This window comes from Cornus florida, unplaced genomic scaffold (genome assembly GCF_030987335.1).
Source record: "Cornus florida cultivar Cherokee Brave unplaced genomic scaffold, ASM3098733v1 CherokeeBrave_3.0.0_Hap2_Chr01, whole genome shotgun sequence".
In the NCBI taxonomy this organism is placed as follows: domain Eukaryota; kingdom Viridiplantae; phylum Streptophyta; class Magnoliopsida; order Cornales; family Cornaceae; genus Cornus; species Cornus florida.
In genome coordinates this window covers 83,226,875-83,241,602 of record NW_026775571.1, presented here as the reverse complement: position 1 = coordinate 83,241,602, position 14,728 = coordinate 83,226,875, and the positions used below count along the sequence as shown (strand labels likewise).

General features: G+C 33.3%; 1 protein-coding gene and 1 long non-coding RNA gene across 9 annotated transcripts; one reads left to right on the top strand and one right to left on the bottom strand.

Moving 5' to 3' along the window:
• Positions 1 to 4,228: 4,228 nt before the first annotated feature.
• Positions 4,229 to 12,063, bottom strand: LOC132303410 (uncharacterized). 7 transcript variants are annotated; one of them, XR_009481214.1, is made up of 3 exons: positions 10,557 to 11,100; positions 6,834 to 7,012; positions 4,229 to 6,729 (listed from the first exon to the last, which is right to left on the bottom strand). It is a non-coding gene; the product is annotated as an uncharacterized LOC132303410 (long non-coding RNA). The 7 variants fall into 7 exon arrangements; XR_009481213.1 differs by having other exon boundaries at positions 4,229 to 6,724; positions 10,557 to 11,073; XR_009481212.1 differs by having other exon boundaries at positions 6,839 to 7,012; positions 10,557 to 11,069.
• On the top strand, positions 5,553 to 12,878 carry LOC132303394 (disease resistance protein RPM1-like). Of its 2 annotated transcripts, none has more exons than XM_059800639.1 (4): positions 5,553 to 7,042; positions 7,201 to 7,236; positions 7,326 to 7,404; positions 12,359 to 12,878. In XM_059800639.1, the coding sequence occupies exon 1, from the start codon at positions 5,553 to 5,555 to the stop codon at positions 6,789 to 6,791; it is 1,239 nt and encodes a 412-aa protein (XP_059656622.1). In that variant the 3' UTR covers positions 6,792 to 7,042; positions 7,201 to 7,236; positions 7,326 to 7,404; positions 12,359 to 12,878. The 2 variants fall into 2 exon arrangements, with proteins under 2 accessions (XP_059656622.1, XP_059656615.1); XM_059800632.1 differs by having other exon boundaries at positions 12,356 to 12,878.
• The last annotated feature ends 1,850 nt before the right edge of the window (positions 12,879 to 14,728 follow it).

Sequence of the window (14,728 nt, the reverse complement as noted above, 5' to 3'; positions counted from 1 at the left end):
ATATATATGTAAAATTATTGATAAATAATTATTTATATATATAGTTTTAATCGCGTCAGATCAGATCATCATAATCCATATCCGATTTGTTAAGCTAACGGATTATTGGATTCGGATCATAATCGGATTATCGGATTTTTTGTTCAATCCATATCCGACTAATCGGATCGGATTCGGATCAAGATCCGCTCCATTGACAGGTCTACCAACACATGCTTTCCAATCATTACAAAGCACACTCCACAACAAAAAAGGGGCATGCTTAGTTTGTAATTATGGAAACAATTTCTGTTCTCAGAAAACTGAAAACTGAATAAAAAAACTCCTGTTTGGTTCAGTTTTCTGATAACTCAGTTATAAAAATATCTGTTTTCAAAAAATAGTCTTTTATTATTCTCTGAAAACTATTCTCTATTTTTTGAGTTTCTGATAAAAAATTTTAAAATTACAAATCAAGCTGCTGTTATTTCCGCTTCGAAAGAAAACAAAAACCCAAAAGTTTCCGCTTCTATTAGAGGCCAGAATTCCAAGCCTAGGTAGATATATGGTTTTACTATTTCGGGCCAGTCCGGTCACTTTAACCTTTTGTTCGATGTTTACATTTGGCAATGGATTCCGAAACTTAAATTAAATTGAATAAGAATATGGCCCAACACATTTGGGACCTGTTTCCCGTGTTAGAATGTACATAAAAATTCCAAACATTTAAAAAGAATGTGGAAATTATCTATTTTTTTTTATCAGAACCCAAAAATAACCTTAATAATCAGTTTTTTATGAAGTTAATGTGTTTATATATATTATCTCAAGGACATTAGGTAATTCAGTTTTTAAATTGACAAAATGTCCTTATTTATTCGATTTGAAAAATGTAAGGATTTATTTTAATGCCAAGGAAGTATTTGTACTTATTTGTACATTCATTATATAACATGATTTTTTATTTTTGCACTTTACCTTAATAAATTTAATATTACCACTTGACTTTGGCCGGTTGGTACAAAATGAGCACCTTGTTTAATTAAAAATAAATAAATCAAGATATGACCATACGATGAATAATCTTCATATATTGTTGATTACATATGCATTGAACTCAAAGAATTGCATGATCACGAGATGGAATTACTAAAGATGATCAATTTGATTTTTATTCTTCTTACTCTGCTACTCAAAGATTTTGTTAAAAAAAAATCCTTGTGAATATAAGTTAGAAGGGAAGGCTTCAAAAGTTCTTAACATAGAATTATTTGAGAATTTGATAAGGGGGTTGCTTGTGTTCAAATACAAAAGTCTTGTTGCACCCATTGTTTTCACATAAGACGGTGGGTTGGAAATTTATGTTTCGTTTGGTTAGAGAAATAGAAAAATAGATGGAAGGAATGGAAGAAACATCTTAGGGAATGAAATGCGTCTCTCTCAATTTTTGTTTGGTTGAATGAAGTGAATAGTAAAAATAAAGGATGTGTGACACATTTTTTTTGTTTGATTAGAAGGAAGAGAAATAAAAATTTTATATTATTTTTACTAATATGCCCTCATTATTTAAAAATTCTATATCTATTTCAAATTTTTAAGAAGATTAAAAATAAAAATTTTATATTTGTGTTAGCTATTATTTATTTCTTTCTCTTCTTCCTTTCAATTTTGAATGAATAAAAAAAATATAAATAAAGTGGGGATGAAAGTTAGTTTATTCCCCTCTCATTCATCCCGCATCAATCACCCCTCTAGCCAAATATAGTATTAGTGTCATTTCATACATATTAATAGACAATGTGAGTGCAGACTGCCGAGTTGGTCCAATTGGGACCAGTGCTTTGAAAATCAAAAGGAATATCATTAAAATTATTTCTCTATCACACACATACATCCATGTATATGTACATATATTCGAATGCGTTGTGCCAATCTTTTTCGGCAAAAGGGATGGTTTTGAAATAATTGCATCCATCTTTTATTTTTTATTTATTTTTTTTGGGAAGAAGTGATGGTTTTGAAATAATTTATTTTGAACGAATGTCTATTTGCCTTACGTAAAGCACACAACACCATGTTGTTGGTGTCTTTAAAACAATTTAATTTAATTTTAACATGTTATTTCAAATAGAGCAAATTGCCAAAAATCTTTCTCAACTTCTACCTATTTGCCAAAAACAAAAAAAAAAAAAAAAAAAAACACCCTAATAAATATTTTTAACAATTAATAGTCCTCAACTATCATGGGGTTATTTTAATTAACCTTGTTAGAGTTTGAGTAATTGTGTGAGGAAAATTTTTAGGCAAAATTACCCTTAATATGAATTATCCGTTTGAATAATTGTGTGAGAAAATTTTCGTACAAAATTACCCTTAAAATCAAAACAGTACATTATTACTAAAGTGCCCACCGCTCACCTTTTTTTATTTTTATTTTATTATTATTTTTTTAACTGCATAAAACACTAAAATAAGGCCTTTAATTTTTTCTTTCGAAATGTTTTGCATTTGGGATATATATAGTTATTATCAAATGTCAATTTAAATTGATTTTGGTGAAGAAAAAAAAAACACTTGTTTATTGAATCCTATATATTTCATTAACCAAACAATGGTTGAATGCAACCTGCTTACAAACACATTCAGATACATTCTCAATTTTTTTTTTCCTTCAATACATCCATAATTGACAAGCAACCATTTGTCCCTTAGAAAATTTATTTCCATCATTAACAACCATAACAGACAATAAGACATATGTCCAGGCATCCATTAGCATAAATGAATCCAACATGTTTACCAAAGCCCTTGAATACATTAATAACTAAAAAACCATATGCATCAAAATTATATATAACTGACAAACATGTGTCCAAACAATAAGACCAAAATATGTCATCATCAAACTGATAATTATTGGTCACCAACAAAAGGCAAAAAAAAAAAAAAGACCCAAATGAAGTTTTTCAACTATCTTAATATCTTTCTTTCATTTTGGAAGATTATTGTCATTTGAGTCTTTAATTAATGTTTTTTTAACTATCCATTTGAGTGCTAGAAAAAAGGAAAAAAAAAAAAAAAAAAAAGGGAATAAGTGGTGGGAACTTTAGAAATAATGAATTGTTTTGATTTGAAGGGTAATTTTGGTCCAAAATAATTCTCCCACAACCACTCAAATGGGTGTTTGATGTTAACGGTAATTTTGTTCAAAAAATTTCCTTACACAATCACTCAAATACATGTTAGTTAAAATGCCCCCTTCTTGATAGTTGAGGAGGGTTAATTGCTAAAAATATTCAGAAGTAGATGTAAATGGGTGAAAGTCGAGGGTGTTTTTATTATTTTTATTTTTTGGTAATTCGCCCTTTCAAATAATGCGTGAAACTTGAGATAATGTGTGAAAACTAAAAACACAATTTATATTGTAATAAAAACATCTTATGACGACTTGAACCGAATTCGGACTACACACCTACTCTAGAATCCTCTGTCACACCGTTCTTTGGATGACCCAAAAAGAAATCGTTCTGGGAACCTAATCCTTTAGTTCTACAGTAATTTTTAAAACTATTTAATCGAAGTTTAAAAACAAAAGAGAAAATAAAATATATAAAAAATAAATAAATAAACATACTCAGTTGATGAAAACTCACGTGGAACCTCATTTTGCTATATTTTCCATTTTAGCACTCCTACACTATATACTATTTTTCAATACTAAAAAAAAATATATATATATACAATTATATGGAGTGTGTGCAATAATTGAGAGTGCTTTTCTAGAATAATTACATCATTTCATATCTTTTAAAAAGGTAATTGTGGTGCAAAAGAGATAAGGATCACAAAATACACTCTTTAAAGTTTAGGCATATATTTCCATTTACTTAATTATTTAAAAATAAGATTCCTTGTGCTTGCTAATTGCATTACATAACTAACTTTTGCAAAAAGACTAATTGGCTACTTTAAAGACATACACACAAACACATACATAAAATCTTTGAATTATTAGCGGTTAGATTATTGAATTAAATATTCAATTTATATTTCTAAAACACATACACACAAACACATACATAAAATCTTTATGTGAAGACCACATCAATCCTCATTGGCCTCAATTGAAAAGAAATTTCCAATATATAATGAGCCCACCTGTTTTCTTTATTGCGCACCCAATTCTATTATAATTCTTTAGACTCCAAAAGAAAAGTTTGTGTGTTGGTCTTACTCAATAGTATCAGACTTATCTACCTAATAATGCTTTAAATATATATTAATATCTTGATGATAATTATAGTGTTCGACTTAAAAGTTCTTATTTGAAGACATAAAAATTAGAATTACACGTACAGAGGGCAGTCTTCTTGTATCCTCTAAAAATTCAGAATTAGAAAAAGAACACTTTCTACTTGATAAGCTTCAAATTTGACTGGAGGCAGAATGGAAGTTGCCGGAAAAGATTAACACAGAGGTCGACAGCTTGAGAGGTGAATTCCAAAGCATTAGCGCACTTCTGAAGGATGCCGATACCGAAAGAGAGCACAATAACCAAGTCAGTGTCTGGCTTCAAAAACTTCGGGATGGAACTTATGACATCGAGGATCTTCTCGACATTTTTACGTTTCACATGGTTCAACAGTCTATTAGCCACGGCCTTGAGTTCGTCACCAAATGGAGAGCACGCCACCACATCGATGAACTAATTGAAGGTATTAACATGAAACTCAAAAGCATCAAAGGAGAGATATCATAGCATCAGTCCGTTTCAAGCCTCGAGTTCGACGACTGGAAACGACACATACCTTCCTCCAAGAATAGATCCTCTGTTCGCTGAAGACACTGATATTGTGGGGATTGAAAAACCTACACAGAAACTGATTACTTGGGCACAAAAAGGGAGGCAAAGTCTCAAGGTGGTGTTTGTAATCGGGATGGGAGGATTGGGCAAAACAACTGTTGTTAAGCATGCGTATGAGACGGTGAAGAATGAAGGATTTGAATGTCATGCTTGGATCACTTTTGGAAGGTCAATAAATAAAGTGGAGCTCTTACGGAGGATGTTCACAGAATTCTGCAATCTGCCGCCAGTCGAGCCAACTTCCCAGAGCTCATCTCACTCCAACGTGGTCCACCTGACGAGCAAACTAAAGGATCATCTGCAAAACAAAAGGTATGTTTTAGTTCTTGATGATTTGTGGATTAAAGATGTTTGGGAAACCATTAGAAATGCATTACCTGGAGGTAATCACAGTAGAATAATTGTCACTACACGAAGAGGCGATATAGCTTTTTCATGTAGAGATAACTCTACTGATGTCTATAACATCCAGTCTCTTCCTACGGAAAAGGCTAAACAACTCTTCTAAAAGAAAGCTTACCCAGATGGCATATGTCCTTCATGGTTGGAGGACTGGTCCCAAAGAATCTTAACAAAATGCGAAGGATTGCCAATTGCAGTCATTGAAATCGGTAAAATTCTGTATAAACAGAATTCTGAATCTGTATGGCAAACATTGCTTGGAAGCCTTGGATCAGAGTTGAGCATAGATGGCCGCCTTTCAAAGACCATGAGAGTACTATCTCTAAGTTACAATGATTTGCCGTACCATCTCAAGTATTGTTTTCTGTACTTGACCATTTTCCCTGAGGATACTTACCCAGTTAGGTGCAGAGTATTGATTCGGCTGTGGATAGCAGAGGGTTTTATAAGAGCACAAACAGGCAAAGAACTTGAAGAGATTGGAGAGGAATACCTAGAAGAACTCAGCAACAGGAACTTGATACAAAGTGAATTGGATTTTGATGGGAAGCCAAAAACTTGCCGGGTACATAATCTCATGCACAAGATTATTCTCTCAAAGTCAAGAGAGGAGAATTTTTGCAATGTTTTTTCAGAATCACAAAGAAACTTTGGTGACAAGAACCGTCGATTATCTGTCCAAAGTAGTGGACTCAACAAGTTGGATGGGAACTTTAAGAGTGTTTGCACCCTTTTTATGTTCCGTGTACCCTACAGCTCCATTCGAGACTTGAAATTATTGAGAGTTCTGCATTTGGAAGGTGCATCATTGGAGGAATTTCCTAAGGAAATTGTGGGTTTACTGCTCTTGAAGTATCTGTGTTTGAGGAAGACCAATATCAAAAGCGTTCCTAAGTCTCTGGGGAATCTTAGGTACCTAGAGACCTTGGACCTTAAGCAAACTAGAGTGGCAAAGCTGCCCAAAAAAGTCCTCGAACTTAAGAAACTTCGGCATTTGCTTGTTTATAGCTATGACAGACATTATACAACTTCTGATTGTGTTACAGGATTCGAGATATCAGCAGAGATCCAGACACCTAGCTTGCAGAAGCCATCATTAATAAAGGCAAATAGCCATCACGGGGTGATTCATTGGCTAAGAAATCTGACACAACTAAGAAAGTTAGGGATCATTGATCTTCCAACAGAAGATGGGTCCAATTTGTGCCAGTCAATTGAAAAGCTGGAAAACCTCCGTTCCTTGAATGTAACATCATTAAAAAAGGATGAGGTTGTAGATCTACAGGCAATTACCAATCCTCCACAATTTCTTCAACGCCTGTATCTGAAAGGGCAGTTAGAAAAGTTACCAAATTGGATTTCCAGACTTTGTGACCTAAAAAGGATACGTCTTAAGTGGTCCAAGTTAACACACTACAATAACCCCATTGATATCCTTCAAGATCTTCCTAATCTATTGGAGCTCCAGCTGGTCGATTCCTGTACTGGAAACCAGTTAGATTTCTCAAAAAAACAAATTTCAAAGTCTGAAGATCTTGGAACTTGAGCAACTGGAAGCATTGAGAAAGGTCAGAATGGAAGAGACTACCTTACCTTATCTCCAAAAGCTGATTATAAGACAGTGCAATAACCTGCAGCAGGTTCCAGAGGGTATTAGAAACCTCACTCGCCTCAAAGAGCTTCACTTGCCCAACAGATTTGTAGCCCCACTCAAGAATGGTGGAACATTGAGTCATCTGGTTCGCCTCTACAATTCATAGTCCGACTCTACGATGGGAGCACATACACAGTAATCAGGTCAGCATAACCACAATCAAGTTAGGTACCTTGTAATTCCATCATTTTTGCTTCATCAAAATAAGACGTATTGAATTATGAAGTACTTTTTTTTATACGAAACTACAATTTGAAACACTTCTAATATCTGTTTTAATATTGCTTATAAAATTTGACAGGGAAAGGATTCATGCAATGGCTGCTTTTATATCAAAGTAAGTCTTATCCTCTTCACAAACTCGGTACAATGGTGTGATCTATCTTTTATTCAGACTACCAATGAGTTGCTTAATAATCATGCCAGGTGATTGAGGCAAAGATGGGAGTGACGTGCTTTCATAGAACTGAGATGATGCCAATAAATCAGAAAACTTGGACAACAGGTAAATGAAAAGTTGTGGCACCATTCAATGATGTTGAAGATCTAGCTAATAACTATTACATGATATTTCATGTTGGACTTCTTATTTATTATTGAAATTGCGCTACAAAGGACAGTAATTGATTTGGGTTTGGAGTTCTCTTTCTTCTTTGGTAAGCAGTTTGGAGTCATTTTTCGTGTAAACCAATTGTTCATTTTGGATGATGCATTGATCAGAGTTATTTCCATCAAAAGCATAATTATATGTTTAGATATATATATATATATATATATATATATATATATATATACATATATATATTTTATTATCCTAGTTCAGTTACTTTGTTATTCTTTTAACTATAGAGATAGCAGTACATAGATTTAAATTTTCTGCATTCCTAACAATGGTTACCCTTTTAAAGGCAAAAAAAATTAAGTTTCCAAAGAAGTTTATTATTTTTGTAGTGAGCTTGTATCTTTAAAAAAATGGTTTCTAGATATGCCATTGTCTAAGTGTAACTTTTTTAGAATCCCAATTTGAGCAAATTTATAGGATGTTCCATTGGAACTTTGGAGGGAAGCTGGTGTTAGTTATCCTATTAACTAATTGTCAACCCATTGTTTCCTGATGAGCCTACCCGTTTAAAGGCTAAACTCATTTATGCTAGAAATTGGATTTGGATTGATGCTTGTAAATACATTCAAAAGGCTATTAAGCTCGATCTCTCATATGAGAATAGGGTGGAGGTCCCACGGAAACCTCAAAAATGTGTAGATTGTAATTCTTTTCGTCATTCTAACCAATATTGCCCTTCTAAATCCCAGTACTAAGCCTAAACAAGGATAGAGAATGAAGGAGAATTTGTCTCCTAAATCTAGCCCAAATGAGTGGGAGGATGTTAGAAAGTAAATGGGAATTATGTTGTGGCTCCTCCTAATGTGGAAAATAGAAATTATAGCCCTAAAAAAGGATACTCCTGTTACTTCATGGCCAAACATATTTGGATCTCTTTCTTCTTTTTTAGGTGTGTTCAGTCATAAATCCTAAAGAATTAGATCCATGGTTGCACAGCCTTCAAGAGTTTGTGCACCTATTAAAAGTAAGGTCTAATAGGAGTCTTCTAACAAGGATGAGCGACAAGAGTGGCATACTGCATGCTAAGTTCAATGCCTTACACCTAAGGCATAACCTCAAGCTCTGGATGCTCCTCAAGAAGGGACTTCTCTAATTCTTGTCTCTCTAGTATCTACTAAGGATCCCTTTGGAGATAAAAGTAAAAAAACAAGGCCTTCAGTCATACAGCAAACTTACTATACTGAAGTAAGTTTGCTACAGGATCTTTTATTATCTAACTAGTGTGTTGTTTCTTATCCTACAATGTAAAACGTTATCTTTTGTCTCTCTAACATCTTCGTTGTGAGAGTGCCTTTATGTTGCTAGGCTTTTCCCCCTGTAGTTCTAAAATTTCTTTGGCCAAGAACAAATTCTAAACCCATGGTATTTAATTTTACTTACTAAAAAACAATGACCATGTAATTATCAATCATGCTGTCAGGATAACAATTATTGACGTTGATGTTTTGATTAATTATAAAATTTTAGATGCATTTGACCTTTAGTGAACTTAGGCTAGAGCAAGGATGTAGTGACCCAATAAATATGCAACATTAAAAAAAAAAAAAAAAAAAAAAAAAAATAGAATGGTGCCCACACGACAGCATTTTTACATTGGCAACCCCAAGAGCATACCAATGCTATGTTTTTATAGTGGACTTTTTCTTTTTTGTTTTCCCTAGTTATGTTTTATAGTGGACTAGAATGGAATGAAATGATCATTCTAACACTTTCATTCCCTTTGCTTTTGTTTGGTGAGCCAAAATAAAGTTGGAGTGTCCATTTTCTTGGAATACTCATTCCTCTTATGACCAAAAAAATATAAAATAAAAACAAACTCAAACAACATTCATCCTAGCGAGCATTCCATTCCGCACAGAATTAAAAACAAACCCAACCCAGACGGGGGGAAGGGTATATGAGAACCGTTTTCCACCAAGAAGACCCTATTGTCATTTGATACCACCTTGTTGCCAAGAGGAGTAAACCAAACACCATTGTCCTCATAAGCAACCATCACAATTGCTGGCAATGCCTCGGATTTATGCCATCAAGTCTCTAATCAAATTCAAATGCATCTCCAAACACCAGTTTTCTCTCATCACCAAGTCCTGTTTACACCCAAATAACACTCTATCATCTTTTTACCAAAATCAATCGCTTGTTTACACCAAGAAGTCGAAGCCTCCAAACCATAGATTTTCCACATCCTCTGTGTCTGACATAAAACAGACCATGGGGGATCTCATCAAAGCATCCTAGCACATCCAAACATCACCCTTCTCCATTACCCATCAAATGTATTGCTCTCCTCGTTATCATCATCCATTGTCTTCTTCACAGTCAGCCTCTGTACCTCCACAACTCTCTTGCCCCTTCTCGGTTTTACTTCATTTAGTGCAGGAATTTCTCCATATTTTTGCCAAAACTTCATTTAGTCTGGAATTTTAAGAAGTTTCTTTATCATATACATGTTTTTGATGTTGTATGTGTCTACTTTATATGTTTATTCTATAATGCTTAAACTATACTTGTGTTTTTGCATTAAATATATATATTGGTTTTGCTTGATATGTACAAAATTTTAAAAATGATTTTTGCTTTATGAATAAAATCTTAAGAATTCAGTAACTATTGAATTTGCAGTTTTCTTTAAGCTGCTTATTCAAAGTTTCAAGTATTTTGCTTGAATTAACCGGACAATTAATTTGTCTAGAAAATTTTATTGAAATTTAAAAGATTTTTCTTAATTATTATAATATCATTGTCTTTTGTGTACTTCAGTAGACATTGATCTTCAATTGGCTTTGAATTGTTGCAGAAACTTATTGGTTTTATTCATTTTTCTAAAATTTCTTATTTCAACTTTTTTTCTAAACTTACTGGTTTTATAGGTGTTTTAGTATATCACAGATATATACAATCACACTCACACATACAAATGTGAACAAGACAAATAATAAACCAAAATTCTCAAAAGAGATTCAAAAGAAATTAACTACTGAAATCGAACAGAGACAAAAATATAATAAAAATCCAACAATATCAAAACTAACCTTATAAAAGTTCTTCACGATAACAATTCTTTATGCCATTGGGACCTTAGAACAGCTATTAGGGCATTCGGCTTCTTCAATTAGTCATCGACGGAGAGCGCTTCTTGCACGCGCATATAGGGAGATGAGTTTTAGACTTTGGAAGCATTTTGGTCTGAAAAGGAAAATTATTTTCCATGTCCACTGTGCCATTATTTTACCATATCTATGCAAAAATGATACATATATATGTGTGTGTGTGTGTGTGTGTGTGTGTGTGAGTCGGTGATTAGAGGGGAGGGGAAAGGGGAGGAGGGTTCGAGGTTCAACCACCGGACAACGTGGTAATATTTTGGTAGTGCATTGAATCCTCTCCCATGTTTTTTATTTTATTTATTATTATTATTATTCGTTTTTTTATGATGTGTATGTTTTGTGAGTTCGGCCTATTTGTTGTTAGCATTGTATTGGGTCGCAATATGTATCCGTAAATAATGATTTATTTTATTCCAAACTGTTGCATAAATATTAAAATATTATTTCAAAATCTAAGTCATAATACCCTGAGCGTGTTCCCGGTCTCACATTCTGCTCGCACCCTTATTCAAATTTTCATTGCTCATGAATTAATTCTGCCACTCTCACTCTCTCGCTCTCGAATTCGCTCTCACTCCCACTCCTGTTCCCGCTTTATATGACTTAATTTCAAATTTACAATATTTTTTTATTAAATATATTTTTATATTTTCTATTTTATTTTTTATGATGAGTATGTTTTGTGAGTTCGGCCTATTTGTTGTTTTGTGTTTGGTGTGTGTTTGTGTTTTTTTTTTTTTTTTTTGAATTAGATACTTTAGCATTGTTTTGGGTTGCAATATGTATCTGTAAATAATGATTTATTTTGTACCAAAATGTTGCATAAATATTACTCCAAATTTCTAATATGTTTTTATATTTTTGCATCCAAAAATCTTACAATAATCTTTTTGTTACCAAAGATGTTTTCAATCATTATTAAACACACTTCATAATAAAAACGTTAGTTTCTATTTCGAATGAAAACTAAAACGTAAAATGTTTTTGATTACTAAGACAGCGTTCTAAATCAATAACACAACTTGCATATTTACTGTCTATGAGGCATAGCCTTAAGTAAATGGGCCAGCTTCGCCCCACTCCTAAGAATCTGATTACTAAGCCGAAATTCTAAATCAATAACACAACTTTAAATTGACAATGCGACGAAATTCTAAATCAATAACACAACAACTTTAAATTGACAATGCAATGCCTTAAATTCTTGATTTATTTGTGGTTTCTATATTACATTTGGCTTCCCTAATCTAAAAGAGTTACTTACACTGTTATTGTACTCCCACCAATACATACATTTTACCTTGTCTGTTTGTTTCAGTGGAAAAGAAAAAAAGGAAGGATAACTACTAGGAGCAAAGAGAAAAGAAGAAAAATATGATTATGTGAGAATAGTGTTAAATCATTTGGTTGACTAACGAAGGAAAAGAAATGAAAAGAGATGATAGTAATTATATTGGAATATATGTATATATATATATATATTATAGAATTTATAATTATACCCTTTTCATATATTTTGGTTGAATCATGCATTTCATTTTTGTTGTGATAATAATAAGCTTCTATAAGAATTGCCTTTACAGGCGAAGCTTCCTTGGTCTAGAAATTAGTAAACTTGGCATTTGGAGATAGACAGTCCTTTTTTCAGTTCTTCCTTCCTCCTCTTCTAGTTGATATGCAATTTATTTTATTTATTTATTTATTTGCTTTCCGCATTTAAATAGCAGGAACTTAAGTTCCAAAAAGTGGGAGAAAAAAATTTGTTAGCGGGAGCAGGCACGGGGGCACAGTATTTCCTAACAGGGCAGGACTGGACATGAAAATCCAACTCGTCGTGGGTCTCAGGACGGACATGGACTTGACAAAAATTAAAAAGGGCAGGACGGGGTTTAGAGAAATCCGCTCCAAACTCGCTCCATTGTCATCCCAACAAGATCCATATATAAAGGTGAGAAACAAGATCCAATGTTATACTTAGAAAACTTTTTCAAATGGTAAGTATAGATATATATATTCAGATACGAAACAACCTTGTTGCACCCATCTTTTAAAGAGAAAATGATGCCTTGTAACATTAGTGTGAGTATTAATGACTACATGTCTCATGTGAGCGTCGACTTGGACCGAATTGGAACCAAGTATCATTTTGGTCCATTAATTAGTTGAGAGATCGGGACATCCTTGACATACCTAGTACTAGTATGTTAAAGAAATTATTTAAATTCATATTTTCTTTATTATTACTCACCTAGCTACTTATAAGATATTTCTTTGCTGACCTAAGAAGATAAGTCTTTGTGAATCCTCTACCACATAATAATAAATAAAAATAAATATATCGGAAAAACCATTATGTGAAGTCCACATCAAATACTCAGGACTCTTTTGATTAGTATTGAAAAGAATTTTCCAAGATTTAAAAAGCTCCAAAAGAAAGTCTGTGTGTTACTCAATGCTAATATCAGGCCTACCTAAATATGCAAGAATAATAATAATAATAATAATATAGTATATTATTATATATACAAAAATTAATTTTTTGCGCATTTTTTTTTTTTAATTAATATTCACAACCCCAATTTATTTACACCCGAAAGAAGTCAGACTTTAAACCTGATATTTCATAAGACACCAGGACCAAGTCACTTACTCACTTGAATGAACCCTTAGAATTTATTACTAATAAAATCACTAATTTGGAGCTTAGAAGTGAATGAGTGTTGGTTTTTTTTTTAAAATAAAAAATAAAAATTATTAATCTTCTATTAACTAATAATAGGTTTTTAAATTCCTTTGGGTTATATACTTAAAGATTTACCACTACTGTTGCGTCCGGTCACCTTAATCTCTGTTTTTCTTCACCTCTACTGTTGAATCCTCCATCTTAGATCTGCACAATTCACACACACACACACAATGAGAGAAGAAGAGTCTTTTAATGAGAGCAGTTTTGGTGAGGTGGGATTTGGGTGATGGATGATCGAGCAGGATTAATGGGGGAGTTGAGGAGGAACCTGTGGGATTGGTGAATCTCTAGAGGGGTGAATTGAGGATGAGGATGGTCTGAGGACGAAGGAATAGTAAACGTGTATGTTCGAGATAGTTTGGTCATAAAAATAGTCAATAAGAGGTCAAAAGGTAACATAGTAATTTAACACCTCAAAAATACTATGACCCCACCAAAAATTGACATTTGGAATATTTAGGGTTAATTTGGTATGGTGGAATGGAATGAGAATGGAAGTCGAAATGGAATGAGAAGAGAATGGAATGGTCATTCCTTTTATTTGAAGGTGAAATGATTTTGATTAGAGGTGTCAATTTTTATCGCCCCGTCGGGGCCCCGGCCCGTCCCGTCCCGTTAATAACGGATATATGAACACCTTTTATACCGTTGGAGCGGGCATGGATACAAATTTTATACCCATTGTGGGTCACGGGACAAATAAGGGTTCAGTATACATATCCGCCGGGGCCCCGCCCCGCCCCGCCCCGCCCGCCCGCCCCACTAAGCATATAACTATATAATTTCATTTATATGCATGTTATTTAATTTTTTTTTTTTTTTGTTGGGATTCATAATTTCATTTATGTTGTGCCATTCCCGACTTTCCACATTTAAATAACAGCAGCTTAAGTCCCAAAAAATGGGGAGAAAAAAATTTGTTAGCTAGACGGGCACGGGCACAATATTTTCCAACGGGGCGAGGCTGGACATGAAAATCCAACCCGTCGTGAGACGGGCATGGACTTGACAAAAATTAAATGCGGCGGGGAGGGATTTAGGACATCTGCATCAGCCTCTCCGGATTTTGGCTCTCTAAAAATACTACATTAGTTTTTCCAATAGCCACATCAGCAATTCCAAGGGTCACGTCAATAATTTTCGTTCTCCAGAAACATGCACTCCATGAGGCTCTCCGAATTTTCGCTCTAAAATAATAATAATAATAATAAATTAAAATAAATTTTTTTTTTTTTTTTAACTTTTCCTAAACGGCTATATTTTTAACGGCTATATTTTTCATCTTATATAACTAGATAAATTTGTAATTATAATTATTTTTTTTTCAAAATTTAAAAAAAAATATATTTAT

What these genes read in the sequence shown, in the direction of transcription:
- LOC132303394 (XM_059800639.1), top strand. Translation starts at nt 5,553, where the DNA reads ATGAGAGTACTATCTCTAAGTTACAATGATTTGCCGTACCATCTCAAG.